Source organism: Thamnophis elegans, chromosome 1, assembly GCF_009769535.1.
Source record: "Thamnophis elegans isolate rThaEle1 chromosome 1, rThaEle1.pri, whole genome shotgun sequence".
Classification (NCBI taxonomy): domain Eukaryota; kingdom Metazoa; phylum Chordata; class Lepidosauria; order Squamata; family Colubridae; genus Thamnophis; species Thamnophis elegans.
The window spans coordinates 54,402,199-54,420,094 of NC_045541.1; the positions used below are offsets into that span (position 1 = coordinate 54,402,199).

General features: G+C 36.7%; 1 protein-coding gene across 1 annotated transcript in view; it reads right to left on the bottom strand.

Moving 5' to 3' along the window:
* Positions 1-17,896, bottom strand: part of SLC49A4 (solute carrier family 49 member 4) — a 101,238-nt gene that overhangs the window by 74,127 nt on the left and 9,215 nt on the right. Inside the window, exon 2 of the mRNA XM_032216060.1 lies at positions 6,209-6,302. Within this exon, the coding sequence (XP_032071951.1) occupies positions 6,209-6,302 (94 nt within the window). The remainder of the gene's footprint in view (positions 1-6,208; positions 6,303-17,896) is intronic.

A 17,896-nucleotide genomic window follows, 5' to 3' on the forward strand; every position in this document is an offset into this window, starting at 1 on the left:
TTTTCAACATAACAATATATCATGGGTGGTCGACAAATAATTGTGCTTATTGATAATAGAGTACTACATGAATAACGCAATTGCTCCTTTTTGCAAGGTGAAAATACTTTTATGCAGAGGCACTATGACTTGAATGAGGAACTACTCTTAAATTGGGGGGAGAGAGACCAAGGCAGAGAAGCAGACTATTTCAATTCAGACTATTTCAATTCAGAAAGGTTTTGATGCTGAGCATGAATAACTTGGCTCAAATGCATTTGGCCATCCTTAATGTTGTTATTTTACTGAAAACTTTAAAGAGTCCAGAATGCAGTGGGCTTTCAATTCTGAAAATCTGTTATTTGGAATCTATTTGACTGACAACTTGTCAAGCAAGAGTCAAAGATTTGCAATAAAGCAAATTCTGCCATAACAGGCCAATTCCATGGCATTTCTGTCAACATTCTGACAATGAAAAGGCAACAGCATAATGATACAGCAAGACCTCTGGCAATACAATGACAAATTTTCTCTGACTTTCACATCATAACACTGTGTTATTGCAGTCTGTCAACCTCTTGAAAATGTTTCTTTGGTCAAAGTTGCATCTAAGTTCAAAAGGTATTGGCATAGGGAATCAGAGCCACACTGAGATAAGTGGAGAGGGAGGAGGCCATCCAAACATTTTCCAAAACAAAGCAAGGTAAACAGTAAATAATTATTTTAAAGATAGACAAAGATGCTTTTAAATGACTTAGTGGGCAAGTTTTCTTTAATATGAATACAATACATATAAGTATCAAGAAGTGTTTGGTAAATAGCCACTTGTCTGATCAACAGACAATTAAGCAAGAAGTTACTAGATGTTGGAACACAGGGAGCTCTTTCTTAAATTGCTAATATCAATTGCATTTACTTCAAAGAAAAAACAACTCCGAATTTAAGAGGATTTCCCCAAAAAGAAGAGTGGTAAGATAATCCTGACAAAGATACTATGTAAAGCCAGCTTCAGCAAAATAACAACCTTAGAATTTCTCTGTTCCTATGCAATAAATGTATGCATGGAATATTTGTGTATCCTTGTGTGCAAATAAACTCATATATGTATCTGCCAAACACATATTCCCCCAAAGGAAAATTTTATTACATTGGTATCTCAGTATTCGACTATTTCAAAACTCGTCGAATTTGTTACTTGACTTAGTTTGACAGGAAATGTCCCAGTACTTGTCATTTGTTTGGTACTCTTTTTAATTGTCCTTTTTATTAGTTTATAATATAAAATACAAAAATACAAAAGCAAATAATAGGAAAAATAGGGGAGGGAAAAGGGAACGGAAGAGTGTAGAAAAGAAGGGGAAAAGAAAGAAAAGGTGTTTGTTTGGTACTTGGTGTGCTGCAATAGGAAGAGGAGGATGGCTGTGGAGAATGCACAGGAAGTTGGTCATGCTGAGAATGTTGCTGCAAAATGAAACAATGGATAGCTGCAGAGGGCAGACAGGAAGTCTTCCATGCTAGAATAGGAAAAGGGATAGACAGAAAGTTCTTCCCAGCTGAAACAAAGGTCACATGGTGAGTCACATGATTTGTTTGGCACTCATTATTTTTAGTACTTGTTGCACTTCCTGGAACCAATTAACAACAAGTATTAAGATACCACTATAACTGAATTAACATGTGTATGTCTGTGTGTGTCATTTGTGTCAGACTCTTGGCCAAGTTTTCTTGTCAAATTTCAGAAGTGGTTCTTCCTAGGGTTGAGAGAAAAGTCTGGCTAAAGTTCATACAGTAGATTTGTGCCTAAGACAGAACTAGAACTCCCACTTTCTACCCTGATGCCTGAACCACTATACCAAAGCCCATGAATTATCTACTAACTCATATTAATTGCTTGACAAGTAAGAGACCCAACATGCAGACATAACTGACCACCATATGCATATGCCAAGCATTCATTCTTATATTTAACTTTCAAATATCTATCAACACCCCTATCTCCTTCTACGGAAAACGGGGAGGGGGAGTAGGAAATGATCAATGTGTGGTGGAGAAAATATAAAGGTAGAAAGAAAAAAAAAAGCCTCATGCAGGTGTTACATAGGATGAAAATTCATAGGCACACAGCTTGCTGTTGGCCGTAGCTAATCTTCAGGCATATCCTCCAAGGTATCCCTTCTTTGCAATAGTAATCTCTGCAAGGGATGTGCAGTCTTTCCTAGTTAATTCCAAAATGTGCTTCGGAGCGTGCCAGGAACATGACACACAGCAACAGTCCACAACACTTCAAAGCACTTCCAGCATTTTCCCAAGATTTTACATGACTAGCCCTCTTGTAGCAAGGATCTTGGGAGAAGGTACTGCTATTTTAAAACAGATGCTACATTTAGGTCCTGTGTGCACCAAAATACATTTTGGAATCCAATCTAAATGCATCATGTAGGTCGTAGGACTCATCTGCATATCCTGTTCATTTCAATATGTGAATTTATCAATTCCTGAATGTGGGAATGCATGCTGTGGTTCTCAGCCTGCCTCTTGCCTATTGTGAAGGCAGCCTCTGCTGATCTTTTTTTGTTGCATAATCAAAAGTAGTGTTTTCTAATCTCTCCAGGCAAAAATGGCACTGGCCATATGGCTACTGGGTTTATTTCTTCCAGGCAATGCCTCCACTTCAATTGGCTAATATATGCCAGCCCTTCTCTCCAGTCACTAGTTGCTTCCCGCCACTGCCACTTTATCCTAGGCTGCTGGATTAGTGAAACAGGGTACTTTTTTTAACCAGTCCACTAAAAGATGAAGATTACTTAAAAGGTTATGGTAGGATTCTTCTAATTGGCTGCTATAGCTGCAATCGACAGCAAAATGCTTAAAATGATTATTAAATCTTTAAAGGGGCATTTCTCTCTCAGCTAGTTCAATGTGCTAACCAATACTATAATCTATTTTTCAGCATCTGCATTCCATGCCACATACATTTATAGATTTTCAGAGGTCAAATTATGAAGTTTTCCTTCTTGTTAAGATAAACATAAGACATTTTAAAATCAATACCCCCAGTATGCTAATGGCATAACTTTTTGAAGCTAACAAATGTTCCTAAAGCTAATGCTTGTAGTAAAAAATGACTGCTTTTTCATGCAGATTTCGACTTCACTGATGTTTATGTCTCAATATTTATGTCCCTACATCTTTTCTATTCTCTTATCTATGTCTCTTTTGTGGATTGCATATAGTGGGGCAAAAAAGTATTTAGTCAGCCACCAATTGTGCAAGTTCTCCACTTAAAAAGATGAGAGAGGCCTGTAATTGACAATCATAGGTAGACCTCAACTATGAGAGACAAAATGAGAGAACAAATCCAGACAATCAGATTCACTGATTTGGAAATAATTTTTTGCAAATTATGGGGAAAATAAGTATTTGGTCACCTACAAACAAGCAAGATTTCTGGCTCTCACAGACCTGTAAATTCTTCTTTAAGAGGCTCCTCTGTTCTCCACTCATTACCTGTATTAATGGCACCTGTTTGAACTTGTTAGCAGTATAAAAGACAACTGTCTACAACTTCAAACAGTCACACTCCAAACTCCACTATAGTGAAGACCAAAGAGCTGTCGAAGGGACACCAGAAACAAATTGAGACCTGCACCAGGCTGGGAAGACTGAATCTGCAATAGGCAAGCAGCTTGGTGTGAAGAAATCAACTGTGGGAGCAATAATTAGAAAAATGGAAGACATACAAGACCACTGATAATCTCCCTCGATCTGGGGGCTCCATGCAAGACCTCACCCCATGGGGTCAAAATGATCACAAGAACAGTGAGCAAAAATCCCAGAACCACACAGGTGAATGACCTGCAGACGAGCTGGGACCAACGTAACAAAGGCTACCATCAGTAACACACTACTGCCGCCAGGGACTCAGATCCTGCAGTGCCAGACGTGTCCCCCTGCTTAAGCCAGTACATGTCCAGGTCCATCTGAAGTTTGGATGACCCAGAAGAGGACTGGGAGAATGTCATATGGTCAGATGAAACCAAAGTAGAACTGTTTGGTAGAAACACAACTCGTCGTGTTTGGAGGAGAGAGGAATGCTGAGTTGCATCCAAAGAACACCACACTACTGTGAAGCACAGGGGTGGCAACATCATGCTTTGGGGCTGTTTCTCTGCAAAGGGACCAGGACGACTGATCCGTGTACAGGAATGGGGCATGTATCATGAGATTTTGAGTGCAAACCTCCTTCCATCAGCAAGGGCATTGAAGATGAAACTTGGCTGGGTCTTTCAGCATGATCCCAAAACACACCTCCCGGGCAGAGTAGCTTCGTAAGAAGCATTCAGGTCCGGGAGTGGCCTAGCCAGTCTCCAGATCTCAACCCCATAGAAACCTTTGAAGGGAGTTGAAAGTCTGTGTTGCCCAGCGACAGCCCAAAACATCACTGTTCTAGAAGAGTCTGCATGGAGGAATGGGCCAACATACCAGCAACAGTGTGTGCCAACCTTGTGAAGACTTACAGAAAACGTTTGACCTCTGCCATTGCCAACAAAGGATATATAACACAGAATTGAGATGAACTTTTGATATTGACCAAATACTTATTTCCACCATAATTTGCAAAAAAAATTTTCCAAATCAGACAATGTGATTGTCTGGATTTGTTTTTCCTCATTTTGTCTCTCATAGTTGAGGTCTACCTATGATGTCAATTACAGGGCTCTCTCATCTTTTTAAGTGGGAGAATTTGCACAAGTAGTGGCTGACTAAATACTTTTTTGCCCACTGTATTTATAGGCAGGTCTAGCATGCCCATGAATTACCTCTGCTTGTGAACTGCTTATTGGTAGACTTCCAGTAAAATTCAAGTTGTTGGTTATGTTGCTCTTACAGGCATAGGGCTTGGTTATTTGAGGGAGCACCTATCTCCTATACTTCCTGTCCAATCATAATGTCTCAAAACCATTGGTATCTTCCAGGTCTCATCAATTAACAATGTTGGGGCCCAAAGAAGTGGACTTTCTCTCTCATGGCATGCTGGAACACCATCCCACCTGAGATTCACATAGCCTTTACCCTGACCTCATTTAAACGAGTCCTTAACATCTGGCTGTATCCCCTGGCTATGAGCTAGAATTGTTGGCAAATCCATGATGGAGCATTTTGGTTATGTGATTGATTGTTGGTTTTCTCCATAGTTTCTTTTGGATTCTATATTCTTCCTGCATCTTCATTGTTTTTACTGTTGTGTTTTGTCAATTATGCATTAAAGATGCAGTGCTTAACTTTGTCCTCTAAGAGTCAGCAATTTATAAGACCTTCTAAGATGCACCAGTCAGTTTAATTTTTTGCTAATCTATGAAGCCTCTTTGTTTAATGGATCCATTTACAAATTCTATTACAAAATAGCTCTTTTCAATGATGAATTAATCAAACTGTGTCAATGTGTATGTGGTTCATGTGCATGCCACCAATAACCCCCCCCTCCTCCTATTCTGTACAGGAATGAGATATGTCTACAGTTTTTATACCAATACTTTATTGATTTTTTTAATGAAAAAAGTAAGCCAGTGCCCTGAATAGTGTGCTACTTTTTAAATGAATAAATTTATTAATATTCTAAAGTTCACTGGAGTTTCAAAAATATAAGCACTTAAAAAACAATTAAACTCAGCTAAGGAAACTTAAAATTAATAACTAGGTCATAAAGATACAGTATTATACAAGTACTTATTTATATTAAGGGGAATGATAAATTTCACGCTTCAGACCATTTTTAATGTTCTCATAGGTAAACTATCTGTGGAGAACCAGATTTTGTGCACTGCTACTGGCAGTGAGCGGTGAAATTAGCCTGCAATACTGCATTCTGCGCCATCACGGCTCTCCTATACATTAAGATCATCTTCTTTTCAGTGTGAACTGTTAGAGATGAAACCAACACACAGGACATCACTACTGTATCAATTACAATTTGCAAATATATATGCATTGTATCATTTTTCCTTCTATATAGTTATTTGGATCAGATTGATTGGGATAAATTTATGTCCTTTCAATGTATTAGAGATAGAAACTGAATTGTTGGTGTGACTACATGCAATGACTAACATTTTTATTAACTTTTTCATCTATTTAAAATGATCATTCTACCACTTAATAATTTAGGATCTTTCTCATATATTTCTTACTTTAGTTTCCTAGTGGTAAAATAAGTTATTAATTTTCTTACCATTTCCTTGTTTGTTGGTTGGATACAGGTATGCATCTCAGGCCAGCGCCTACTACCATGAGAAAGGATGTTAGCAGCACAGTTTTCCGGAGGCCTGCAGGGGGGGAAAAGTAGACATTGCTATAGCAAAACATGACAACCTTGACAAATATCAATTCAGGAGCTGTAAGGTTCAAATTAATCAAGTACAACACTGTTAATAAAATCCCAATGATTAAGATAATAAAAACAGTGTTTCATCATAATTAAGAACAAAACAGTGCTTGACCTTATTACACACTGTTGCCAAGCAAGAAGGCATGAGGGAAATAGTCTTATGCTTTTGTTATCTCCAACAACCGGTGGTTAGAGGCGTATTGTCTTCAGTTCTTCAGTTCATCGACATGGTTTGTAGCCACATTGAGTTTCAGCCTCTATACATTTTGTCTACTTTCCTTTTAAAGCAGTGAAGACTGCTGATCACGATACAAGCTTGTATTACTGAATTCTACAACAGAATTACATTCTGCACAAATAATGTTGGAAAGATATTGTAGAAGATAATATTTTCCCAACAGAAGATACACAGAGGAACTATTGGAATGTAAAACCACATTGCACTCCTTAAGAACGTAAGGATAGCCCTGTTGAATCAGGTCAACATCCATTTCAAATTAGAACTTGGTTTCCCACAATGGCCAGCCAGATGCCTCTGGAAAGCATACAAGCCAAACATGAAGGCATACCCCTCTTCAACCACCAGCTGTTGTTTTCCTGATATTGGTAGCTGAAGGAATGCTGTCCCTAACTTCGTGGTGTTAATTCCAATAACAGCCCTTAATAAAGCCTCTTCTGTATTCCTGTGGATTAGATAAATGTTCTTTGAAACGCATTCATGTCAATGATCATCATTGCATGCTGTGGTAATAATTTACTAGTTAATAATGTGCTTATATGAAGACGTATTATTTTTATCTGTTCTACGTATATTTCCTCCCAAATATATTGGATGATCTCTAGTCCTTATGTTCTGAAAAGGAATTTGTTTCTATTTTTTCCAAACTATGATTTTATACTCATTTATGTCTTTTCCACCTTTTTTCTGTGCTAAATGGTCCTCAAAGTTCTATCATTTTCTCACAGGCAAGGTGTTCAAATTTTCTTGTCCTCATCTGCCTTTTCCCAGATCCAGGTTTTTTTTTTAGTTAGCAACCAGAATTACACAGACTATTACAGATGTAGACATCTTGAATTTGGAAAATCTTACTATGTTTATTTTCTATCCTTGTTTCAATGATCTCTAGTGTGGAATTTGTGTTTTCCCAAATCCTGAATACTGAGCTCATATCGTCACTGAACGAACCAATATATTTTTGTCACTAATTTCTTGGTTCAAATGCCAACAATTATACATGTGAACTTGTAGGGTGGAGGCGGATGTTGACTTAATGTGCATCTGTTTACACTTAGTTCAGCTAACCACATTCATTATTTACTTGATTAGTTTTATTCATCAGCTTTAAAAAGCTCTTTGCAATCATTTATGGCTTACCACCTGGAATAAATTGGAAACATATGCAAACCTGGCCAACTCATTGCTTATCCCTAAGTAAGTCAAGATCATATATAAACATTGAAAAGTACTGGTCCCAACTCAAATCTTTGAAGCACTATATATCTTACTTTCCTCCATTCAGGAAAATTCCTGTTTATTTCTACTCTATTTTTCAACAGTTAGTCCATAAAAAAAAAAAACTTATCACACAGCCACTAGAGATATTTTGATGAGGAATTATATCAAAGGCTTTGAGAAAATCCCAGTAAATACCTCTTGATAGTCATGTTCCTCTATGTGCTTACCATGTCTACCAATTTGAAACAAACACCATCCATCTATCCATCATCCAATTTCTATGACTCTCCATCACAGTTAATTACTATGAAGCTGATCAGTCTGGGATTCTTATGCATCTCCCCAAATCCCTTTCTAAAATTAGCATCATATTGTCTGCTTTCCAGTCCTCTGGCACTGATTCTGATTTGAAGGTCATTATTTTTTTGCCTTAAATGCCCATTTGACATGTAAGAATTTTAGAGTGGCTGGCATCAGGACCTGGTGATATATCACTATCTCCTAGAATATCATGCACTGTTAACCCAATTTGCTTTAGCTGCTTTATTTCTCACCTTCATCCCCTCAAAAGTCAAACCCAGCTTATTTTTCTATAGTAACAAAGATGAAAACAAAAAAGGATCATTTGGTTTCTCTGCAATTTCAGTATTTTTCTTGATTCAATTTTTTTACTATTTTGGTTATCTAATGGCATTCACTTTGCTAGCTGGTGTTCCTTTCAGTCTTTTTTATTAACTCCCTCATTTTTCAGAATTTTCTATTTTTGCAATCAGATTTGGCTGTGCTGGACCTGAAGGCAATTTTCATGTATGGTAAACCTAACAGTATTCGTTCTAGCAGTACAAACTCTATCTCCAGTAGTACCTAATGACCTTTTGTGAGATGGTTGGCTTTCTCTATCATCCTTTATGTTTAAACTTACTGTAGTTGTTTGCATTTGCACTTTAAGAATTTCATATTTAGGAATTCCCGCTCACCTTGAGCTCTGTTTTTCAATAGCTTCTATTGCTGTGAAATCCTATTTATCATGCTTTGAATTTATCTCTTATACTTGGTTTTTGTAACTTCCATTTACTCAATTAAGCCTTTCTTATTGGTTAGTACCAAAGTCAAGGACTGCTGAATCTTTTGTGCTTTTCTCCATTTATCAAAGAAGAAAGTCATCACGAAATGTTTTGATAATTTACTTGCATTCTTCTGTGGTTTTCCAGATGTATCATTTTTGAAATTCAGCGACCAGAACTGCACCAGTATTCTAAATGCTGATGTTCTATAGATTTATATAGATGGATTACTGTACAATATAAACTTGGTGGTTTTCCTTTCAATCCCTTTCTTAATAATCCCTATTGAGTAAATATCTTCGTTGAGCTCTATTCGCTATAAGTTTTCACATTTGTAGTCAATGTGACTGTGCTGCACCCTGCAGGAGTTTCCTATTTGCATGCATGTTTAACCTAATAGTATTACTTCGTAGTATCAACTACGCTTCCAGCACCATTACAAACGTCCTAGTTCTTCTATAAGGGAAAGAAGGTAAATTGGTGGTTTTTTTTTTTTTTTACTGCTACAGACTTTCAAACACAGCACTTTGCTGTACATTTTTATGAGAGATGTGGATCAAACAGAAGTAGGTAGAGGCTTAATCTGCTCCTTATCCTTGGGCTTTCCCATCTTGGAAATCAATGCTTTTGTGTCTTTAGTTTTACCATGAGTGTGTCTCCTGGACACACTTTAATGCACTAGAATACTAATAACTAATTCTATAGACATTTTTACTAGACAACTGGGTTCACGATATGTATATTGATTTAACATGCTAAATATGTTAGAAAATATCCACAAAGACTATTATCAGGTTCCTATTTATCTCTCCCACACATTCATTTCCCACCTGGGGAGTATAGTTTATGGATTTCCAACAACTCAAAATAAGAATGAATAAGAATGGAGCAAAAAGCAGTATTTTTTCCCTATTTTCTCACACTTCTTCAGGCTAAGAGAAAGCTAATTAGAGGCACACTGAGTTTCAAAATGCATAAAATACCTTTAACTGTGTTGAGTTCCAGATGTACGGTACTTATTGGGAAGATATCTGTATGAAGACCCTTAAGGTATTTAACTGAACAACAGACATCTATATTTGTTTATCCATACTTACATTAATCTGTGTGTCACTAGAAGCTAACTCTGATTTGAAGATACATAATCAATTAGTTCTTAACAGTTTTAATGCTAAAACCTTTTTAGCATTGCATGCTATATCATCGAAGTCAGGCTACAGTTAAAGCATTACATCTCCTAGAACATTACAATGTTCTCCATATTTTTTCTGTACCATAAATGTTGGCAAATGCTGTTCAAGAAAAGAAAAAAAATAATGCTAGAGATTTAGGGAATGTGAATAAGTCACAATTGAAAGCCAAGGAATGGTATGGACTGTTACTCATCAATTATTCTGGCAAACAGCTTTGTCAACAAATAAGTCTTTATGAAAACCTATCTGATAGACAGAAATTATTGAAAATATAACTCTGATCACAGTAACATAAGAAAGAACCAATCACCACTTGGGAAATAGGGATCTTTGCAAAAAGAATTTCCAAAGGTTTCCACAAAAGTAAAAAGATCTGTGATATATTTGCCAGGAAGCAGAGTCCTGATAACAGTTCATCCTCTTATCAGAGTTCAACTTCTTTTCTATGCTCTCCAACAATGCAATCTTGGTTTCTACTAACTTCCAACCAACTCTCATCTCAATGGATAAGAAGCCTGGCTGGACATCAGCTTTTCTTAAGCTTTTTTTTTCTGCACCTAGGATGAAATATTTTATAGTTTACTTGTTATTTAGCTTTTATTCTTCCACTGTCTATATTCTAGGCAATCTAGTGCTATAAGTGTGATTTTATATCATCTTACAATTTGTAAACAAACCATCACCAAGTATATTGGATTTAAATAATTTTAATATTTTTACCATGCATAGATAGCTTCGTTATTGTCCAAATGAAGAAGAATTCTATGTGAAAATTCTATCAGTGAAAATTAGAGTGCAGAATTAATCCTAATCTTCATAAAGGTGAATAAACTCTGGACATCAGTATCCAAAAAAAAGATTTGAGTACCACAAGCTGAGTCCAGTTGGGCAAGGTATACTTCATACAGAAAGACCAATTGCATTCTGTTCAAATATTAGTGCTGGCTATTTCCCCAAGCACCATGGGGAAGAACAATATGTTGCACAGAATAAATGAGAACAGAGGTTTGATGCCCACATAGTAACCATAGCAGTGAAACTGCTCTCTGCTCTCCGACTTAGGTGAATTGGAAATTTGTCAGATAACACTGATCCCATTTATTGCTTGGAGCTGCTGTCTTGTATTCCTTCTTCTCCAATATTAAGCCACACTAATCTAATTCGATCTCATTAAAAGAAGCAAATCCTTCTTTCGGTAGCTGTAATTAGGAATCAGAGAGCTGCCTGGTTACCTGGTGAGGAAGCAGTTAATAATCTCTTGACATCAAGTTGTTTCTGTGAGAATTGAGGACTGTTTGAAAGGGAACAATAATCATGGTATCCTTCTGGAAGTGCATTTATGTACAAGGGACCTGGGATACTTTTTTACAAGGTTCTGCTCCTTCCTAAATGGGTGATTCCAACCAGTGAGTGTGGGGTGGGGAGTGAGGGTAGAGAGATTATCCAGCCATTTTGGAGTTCCAACCTCTCTCATGTTTTTAACATCTACATGAAATAAGTGAGAGAGATCATATGTCCATTTGGACTACAGTGTCATCAGTATGTTACAGTATGTACTATAACGTATTGTCCCATGTTCTTGCTGAGACTCAATCTCAGCAAGATGGAGTTGCGGTTTGTTCAGTATTCTGCTCTGGGGTACGATACTGTCCCTGAAGAAGCAGGTATGTTTCAAGTGACTGCTCCTAGACTAATGGCTACTGCTGTATGAGCAGATAGAGGGCAGGTGTGTGTGTGTGTGTGTATTGGGGCGGGGTAGGAACTTTTGTCTAATTTCAGTTGTATGTTAGCTGCAGCCTGCTCCCCACCTGGAATGAGAGGATTTTGCAACAATAACTCACAATATCATTACTATGCCTGGGGCTTACTGCAATGCAGCCTACATGGACTGCTTTTAAAGACCACTCAGATTTGTCCAGAATCAGCAACCCAGTTATTTGCTGGCACTTGCTCCTAGAAGCACATTACAGCTTAGCTCTGGTCTCTGCAAAAGTTTTCTATTAGCTTCTGTGCTGGTCATTATCAATAAATTCTGCATGGCTTGGGACTGAGGTACTTGTAGGACCATCTTCTCAATCCAGAATCTACCTGCTTCTCTTGTTTGTCAGAGAAATTGCTAATAACCCCCTATTTCTCCAACATATATGGAGTGGATGGTCATTGCTGCTGCTTTTAGATGATACCATCTACATTATGAAATGGCCTTCCATTAGAAATCAGGTTGACCCCACAGTTTTTGTCTTTTGGAAGCTTTTGAAAACTGAATTACTGTTTTCGGGGGGGGGGGCATATGGTGAATAATAGGAAGTCCAATCTTGTCTAATGTTATGTGCAGTAGTTATAAATTATTAAGGTCTGATCTTGGGTTTGTACTGCTTTCACCAGAAATGGGTTGGTTTTTTTCCATTTAACTACTGTAAACCACTGGACTTCTTTTGTTTGTACCAGGTATAAATATGACACATAAAGTATACTGTAATCAGGAATCATTAGAATTATGTAATAGCTCTAACCTTATTTGGTTGACCTTTAAAATTGGAATATTCACTGGAGACCAAGTTAGTGACCTTGATTATAACTTGGCTGACCCAATATTCATCAACATTTTACTTGGTTTTTAAGGTAATCCTCATAATCTATAAGCCAGATAGGAGATTCATAGATATCATATATCATAGCACTTAAATTATCAACATTTTTTAAATTGCAGTGTCCACTCATGATGTTTAGTTTTCTTAAATAATCTTCTGTACAAAATACTAGAAGAAAAAGTAATATATATTGTTGCACTCCCCAGATAAAACCACTCAATCATATCAGCAATTTATGGTCCCATCCTGGAAAAGCGCTGCTACTTCATGGGCAATGGCTGATAAGTTTTATACCTTACAGATAACCATTTAACAAAAACTATTTACCAGCAAGAACAAATCACATTATAATGCAAGCAACAAAGAAATCAATTTTGTTGTATTTATTTGTACAATGACAATAAAGATTATACTTATACTTATATCACTCAGAAAAACTGTGGAATAAACATCATTATCTATGCCAGAAAGTGCTCACTGCACAATTTATCCAAATTCTACACATAAAAAATAGACCAAATCAATCCCCCAAAATATAGTATTGTCTTTGAACTCAAGATGATGATCCTTGAGAAAGGAATTGCACAGATCAATGTCATTATAAAATAAATAAGCTAGAGAACTTCGTAATATTTCTTAATTTTGAAACCAGGTTGTTACCGTGGACAATCCTATCTCTGTGTACATACTTTTTTATTGTTACTATCTATAGATAATTCTGCCTCTCATTTATCCATTTGCCATTCTCTCCTTCACTAGATTATTTATCTGTGGGTGTCTGTGTACATACAAACACACACAAGTTATTCCATGTCTGATAAAGTATGATAATCCATAAAGTTAATGTGATGACATGATTAGTAGTATAATAACATCGTGTAATGTTTTGGCAGTTTGTTCACAATGCTGAGTATGGACTTATTACTTAATCTCTTACTACGACACGTAAATCCATGTAATAATCAAAGTTAATGTGACTCACAATTTCCAATTATTTTTAAAAGCAGAAGGTTTTACACAGAATGAGATAGGGTGTCATGTGCGGAATAGGAGACAACACAGATGGGAACTATTAACAACTCAAGTGTTCCTGAATGTTAAGGATCATTAAGACATTACAAAGATTATAGTTCGGTAGATAGTATTAAGAACAGAAAAACACTATTTTTGAGGAAAGAGTTTTAGCAAAAAGGAATGTTTCATTTTTAGTATTACACGAAACCATTTGTCATTTTACTGAAAGAAAAAGTGTATTAGAACATAAGAACACAACTACTGGGTATAGTCCAATATTCTGTGTCTCAAGCCAATCAATTACCTACCTCAGGTGCTTTGTAAGCACAGAAGTATTCTCCCTGAATTTTAAAAACCAATCTTTTTAAAACATCCAAAAGTTAGTGCCATAGTCACATTTTGTAGTATGATATTCACAAGAAATTACTTTCTGGGTGAAATAGTGATTCCCTTGTTCTTTTATATCTTTAAAAAAGGGTATTGGGTACTGATGTTCTGAGAAAGGGAGAAAAACTGAATTAAATAAATCCCAGCATTATTACTGCAAGAATTCTACTGCAAAGACCATGCATGTACAAATATTGAACATATGTCACACCAGCTAACAAAGAAATGACTGCTTTAAATTTTTATGCTGCCTACTTCCTTGTATTTTACAAAATTAAAGTACAGTACATATAATTCATGTAAACCACACTGCCTTATAATCACTCCCGTTATGACTCATAAGTTATTTTAAGTAACCAAAAACAAGATGCTCCTCTTGTTTATCCCCAAGTATGTTTTTAGCCCATGGTGTACAAGGGCCGTATTTATAACAATCAAATAGAATATGAAGTAACGTTGAAAATATAATCTAATTTTATACCATTTCTTTTTTCTGTTCAAACAAGGACAGGTTCTACAAAGTACTTGCCCATAAGGTTGGCAAGGCAATGTTCTTCCTGCCTTATACAGTCCCAAAGCTTTCCCCAAACCCTCCAATAATTAAGAAATATACCTGAACAAGGTAAGGAGTGGGCAGGCAACTTGAGAAATGAATACCAAAGTTTGGTGAAACAGCTCCAATTACCTTTCTTTTTTGCTTTTGTTTCTAAAAAATATGTATGTAACTTCTTAGCATATATTTAGATCCCTTCTGTCTATGTATTCAGAACAGACAGGAAGAACACCAAAGAAGAGTTTTTAGAGATGAAACCTGTTAGGTCTCAGAAACATTATAGAATATACTTAATTTTACAGATTATATGAAACTGCATGTTCAAGACTTTAATTAAGGAGCCCTACTCATTATTGCTCATAAGATTTATAGCCAGCTTCCATTCTAAAACTGAAGGATGTCTACATGGCACTTCTTCTCACTTTTCCCCCTAGAATTCTTCTCAGGCTGAGATGACATGCCTGACACAATCATTCTGTGACTTTTTGTGCTCAGGAAATAATGCATCCTTCATTATACTAGTCCTAATTATGCATTGACATGGTGTCAGGCCCCACCCAAAGACACTCAAATCTAATAGTCTAATCCTTCATTTGCTTAAACCTAATGGGCTGAATGTTGCCAAACTAACGCCCTATTAACCTACTAGGTCAGTGGTGGGATTCCATTTTTTTTTACTACTGGTTCTCTGGGCGTGGCTTGGTGGGCGTGGTAGGGGAAGGAAACTGTAAAATCTCTATTCCCAACCCACTTCAGGGGAAGGTTACTGCAAAATCCCCATTTCCTCCCGATCAGCTGGGACTCAGGAGGCAGAGAATAGATGAGGGCGGAGCCAGCCGGAGGTGGTATTTGCTGATCCTCCAAACTATTCAAAATTTCTGGTCAGAACCTGCTGGAACGAACTCCCCGTGGAGATTCGTACCCTCACCACCGTCCAGGCCTTCCGCACAGCCTTGAAGAACTGGCTAGCCCGTCAGGCCTGGGGATGAAGATAGTTGCCCCTCCCGAATGATGAATGCATGTTGGTTACTGTTTTTATTATATGTGCCTTTGTTATTGTCTGCATTTCCTCTTCCCTGATTTTATGTGAGCCGCCCTGAGTCCCCTCAGGGAAAAGGGCGGCCTACAAATGTCAATAAAATCAAATCAAAATCAAATACCACCTCTGTACTAGATATATCTTAAAATATTCTAGTATGTGGCTACCCTGAATCTCTCCCCCCCCCTTCAAGCCCTAGAATGTGCACTCTCATAATGTGAGCCTCTCTATGGAAAATCTCTCTGTTGCCCAAACTGTTCCCCACTGTTTTTCCAGGGGCACATTCCATCATATAGGTCCAAATTGATCCTACACGCCAGTGGAATTCTGCAGCTAATTGGAATCCTCTTTTGTATGGAAGAACTCTTCAGGTGCATTTATTTATTTAATTTCTTAAACTGTCACAATAATGGGCTCTTAGTGGCATACAAGAATAATTAGTCATCAAATATCCTTGGTGTATAGTAATATATATAGTAATTACAAATTATTAAAAAATAAGCCAATAACCTAATCAGAGCAATATAAACCTGTCTATGCTGTTATCTTAACTAATTAAAAAGGCCCTCTGGGAAAATTCTTTTTTAACTTCCTTTCAAAAGCACAGTGTAATCTAGCTTTTGAGGAAGTTTGCTCCACACAGAGGTCTTTATGGAGATGCACATGTACAGAAGAAATGTTTGATGAACTAAAGCACTTCACTGGGACTCTCAATAAGTGGTCTAAAATAAACAATTTAAAATATGAAGATAGTATATAGTGTTCTTGGAAGGAAAAAAGGACCTGAAGCTTCTAAGAGAGGGGAAAAAACAAATACCATTATTTTTTTAATATTAAAAAAGGGAGAAATGGTAATTTCCAGAATAAAGCTCCTTTGCAAATAAAAACAATGGACAGTGGTGTCCCTGTTTAACAAAACAAGAACATTGTTTATTTTATCCTTCACGCCAGTGGAATTCTGCAGAAGATGGCAAATAGAAATTCCCAGAAAAACCTCAGATAAGAATGTTCTCAAGAATGATAAATAAAAACTATTTTAAAACTATTAAACAATGGTACAAGGGAGAAAAATAGTAAAAACGAGCAAGCCTATATCTAAATCTTGGAGAAAAAATAATAAAAAGGAATCTAATGGAACAAAGTGATGACTAATTTTCATCAAATCTCCTTTACAATTACAAAATAGGCTGAGAGCAGACTGACAGTCTTTATAATGTGGCTTTTAAGGATAATGTTCAGAATCCCTTAGTGACAAAAGTTCAAATCTTGAAGTTCTAGAGATGGCACAAGAGAAAAACCTCATCAAAACTCAAAAACTCATGAGATATCTGAATCAGATACCTAAATGCAACTCTATACAATACAAAGAATTGTGCTGGGGGGGAAATTGGAAGGGGAAAAAAGCAAGAACCACACAGAAACATTGAACAGGATTGTACAAAAGTGAACTCATCTAAATGATGAAGAATGTCCAAGGGTAGCATAGCGATGGACTCAATGAAGATTCATGATCATCAATCTCCAGCAAGGGAAAGACACTTGAACAAAACTGAACTGAATCCTTTTGCAATTGCCACTTCAATCATTTCTACCCCAAGTCCCGTTCAATTATTATGAAATCTTCAAGTCCTACAACAGTTTACTTTTTTTCAAGGGGGAGCAGGATATGAACATACTAGCATTGTCCCACTCTCTCCCTGCCCTTCATGCAAAGAGAATGAACATATGGAATGAGGTTTTTTAAAAAAAAAAAGTAGAAAAAATTGCTGCATCTTTCCTGCCTGGCTGATAGGGGAAAAATCCCTGGATATGGGAGGAGCTTCATTAATGATTTCATATATTCTTCTATATTCCTGGTTCTGATATTTTATTCCACAAATATAAAATGCCCTTCCAATTCTTCCATGTTTGGAGGGAAACTTCTTTCTAATATAGTAAAACTACAAAACGAAATTGTTACACTTCAGCATTGTTTACTCTTCAGCATGGAAGAAACTCTGATATGTATATCTTTTAACTGCTTTAATCACTAAAAAGGCACTTTCAATTTACCGTTTTCAAGATTTGCTAAATTAAACAAATTTAACATCTTTCACAATCTTGCAATCCATTCTGGATCCTCTTCAAATCTGTGTATCTATTTCACTTACTTATCAAGACTGTAATCTTCTGGTAGTAACTCCCACTGAACTCAGTGGACTTCTTTTGATTAGGCATATCTGGAATTGCTTTGTA